Source organism: Rhincodon typus, unplaced genomic scaffold (genome assembly GCF_021869965.1).
Source record: "Rhincodon typus isolate 14 unplaced genomic scaffold, sRhiTyp1.1 hic_rhity00000082, whole genome shotgun sequence".
Classification (NCBI taxonomy): domain Eukaryota; kingdom Metazoa; phylum Chordata; class Chondrichthyes; order Orectolobiformes; family Rhincodontidae; genus Rhincodon; species Rhincodon typus.
The window spans coordinates 20,407-22,523 of NW_025965720.1; the positions used below are offsets into that span (position 1 = coordinate 20,407).

General features: G+C 50.7%; 1 protein-coding gene across 1 annotated transcript in view; it reads left to right on the forward strand.

Moving 5' to 3' along the window:
- LOC109917197 (inactive carboxypeptidase-like protein X2) overlaps nucleotides 1–2,117 on the forward strand; it is a gene marked incomplete at both ends in the record, with an annotated part of 6,810 nt that overhangs the window by 2,092 nt on the left and 2,601 nt on the right. The window contains 2 exons of the mRNA XM_048621176.1: nucleotides 217–340; nucleotides 469–794. Coding sequence (XP_048477133.1) covers nucleotides 217–340; nucleotides 469–794 — 450 coding nt within the window. The remainder of the gene's footprint in view (nucleotides 1–216; nucleotides 341–468; nucleotides 795–2,117) is intronic.

A 2,117-nucleotide genomic window follows, 5' to 3' on the forward strand; every position in this document is an offset into this window, starting at 1 on the left:
GGTGACTGGGGGAGGGGCTTGGTGCCTGGGTAAGGGGTGTGGTGCCTGGTGGGAGGGGCTTGGTGCCTAGGGCGGGGCTTGGTGCATAGTGGGAGTGGCTTGGTGCCTGATGGGAGGGGCTTGGTGAATGGGAGAGAGGCTTGGTGCCTGATGGGAGGGGCTTGGTGACCGTGTCCTTGATTTTGTTGTTGTTTGACCCTCTCTGTGTGTCTCCAGGTGATGAGGGAGGTTCGCAGACAGTGCCCGTCTATCACCAGGATTTACAGCATTGGCAAAAGTTACCGCGGTCTCAAACTCTACGTCCTGGAGATATCCGACAATCCAGGAGTCCACGAATTGGGTAAGTGTGATTTCCTCAGGGGGTGGGAATGGGGGTCCAATCCAGGGTTTGTGGGTACAATTTGGGATTGCCTTTGGGAAATTTGCCTGGAATTCCCTGTGAATTGTGGCTGTGCTTGGATTTTTCAGGAGAGCCAGAGTTTCGGTATGTTGCGGGAATGCACGGGAACGAGGTTCTGGGCCGGGAGCTCCTGATCCTACTGATGCAGTTCCTGTGTCAGAAATACCTACAGCAAGAGCCCCGCATTGTAGAACTGATTCACAGCACCCGCATCCACCTACTGCCCTCCATGAACCCAGATGGATACGAAATTGCACATCAACTGGTACGAAGGGAGAGAGGGAATGGGGAGAGGGGGGAGTGGGGGGAACAGGGGACAAGGCAGGGAATACAGGGGAAAGGGGGAATTGGGGAGAAAGAGGGGGAGCGGGGAGGGGGGGAATGGTGGAAGCGGGTAACGGGGAGAGGGAACAGAGAGGGAGGGGGAGAGTGGGGGGAGAGAGATGGACTGGGGGGAATGGGTGAAAGAGGGGGAGTGGGGAGGGGGAGAATGGGGGCAAGAGAGGAGGAATGGGGGGGGGAGGGGGAGGGGGGAGGGAGGGAGGGAATAGGGGGTGGGGAGGGGAGAGAGAGAGAGACTGCCTGAAAAGGGTGTCACTGCCTAGAGACATTGGGAGAGAGAGTGACGCATGTACAAATTGGGACCACAAGTAGACCATTGGCCCCTTGAGCTTGCTCTGCCATTCAATAAGATCAATGCTGGTGTATTTATGTTTCAAATTCCACATCCCACCTACCCTCGATTCCTCTGCTTAACCAGAATCTACTCACCTCCACCTTAAAAATATTCAATGACCCCACTACTTAGACAGAGAGTTCCAAAGTCCCGAAAATCATTGACACAAAAAAAGATTTGCTTCATTTCTGCCTAATTTGGGTGATCTGTAAATTTCAGACAGCTCCTCCTAGTTCCAGACTGATCCGCAAGAGAAAACCACCTTTTCACATTGTCAAGGCCATGCAGGATCTTACACTCTTCAGTCATCTCTTATGCTTTTAAACTACAATGGAAACAATCACAGTCTGTCCAACCTTTCCTCATTTCAGGTATTAATTTTCAGGTAACAGGTTGATGTTAGGAAGGAGGATGTGCTAGAAATTTTGAAAAACATGAGGATAGATAAGTCCCCTGGGCCAGATGAGATATACCCAAGGTTCCTACGGGAAGCGAGGGAAGAGATTGCTGCCCCTTTGGCGATGATCTTTGCGTCCTCACTGTCCACTGGAGTAGCACCAGATGATTGGAGGGTGGCAAATGTCATTCCCTTGTTCAAGAAAGGGAACAGGGATAATCCTGGGAATTACAGACCGGTCAGTCTTACTTCTGTGGTGGGCAAATTATTGGAGAGGATTCTGAGACGTAATATTTATGATTATTTGGAAAAGCACAACTTGATTAGAAATAGTCAGCATGGCTTTGTGAGGGGCAGGTCATGCCTCACAAGCCTCAGTGAATTCTTTGAGGATGTGACAAAACACATCGATGAAGGCAGAGCAGTAGATGTGGTGTATATGGATTTTAGCAAGGCATTTGATAAGGTTCCCCATGGTAGGCTCATTCAGAAAGTAAGGAGGCATGGGATACAGGGAAATTTGGCTGTCTGGATACAGAATTGGCTGTCCAATAGAAGACAGAGGGTGGTAGCAGATGGAAAGTATTCAGCCTGGAGCTCGGTGACCACAGGGATCTGTTCTGGGATCTCTGCTCTTTGTGATC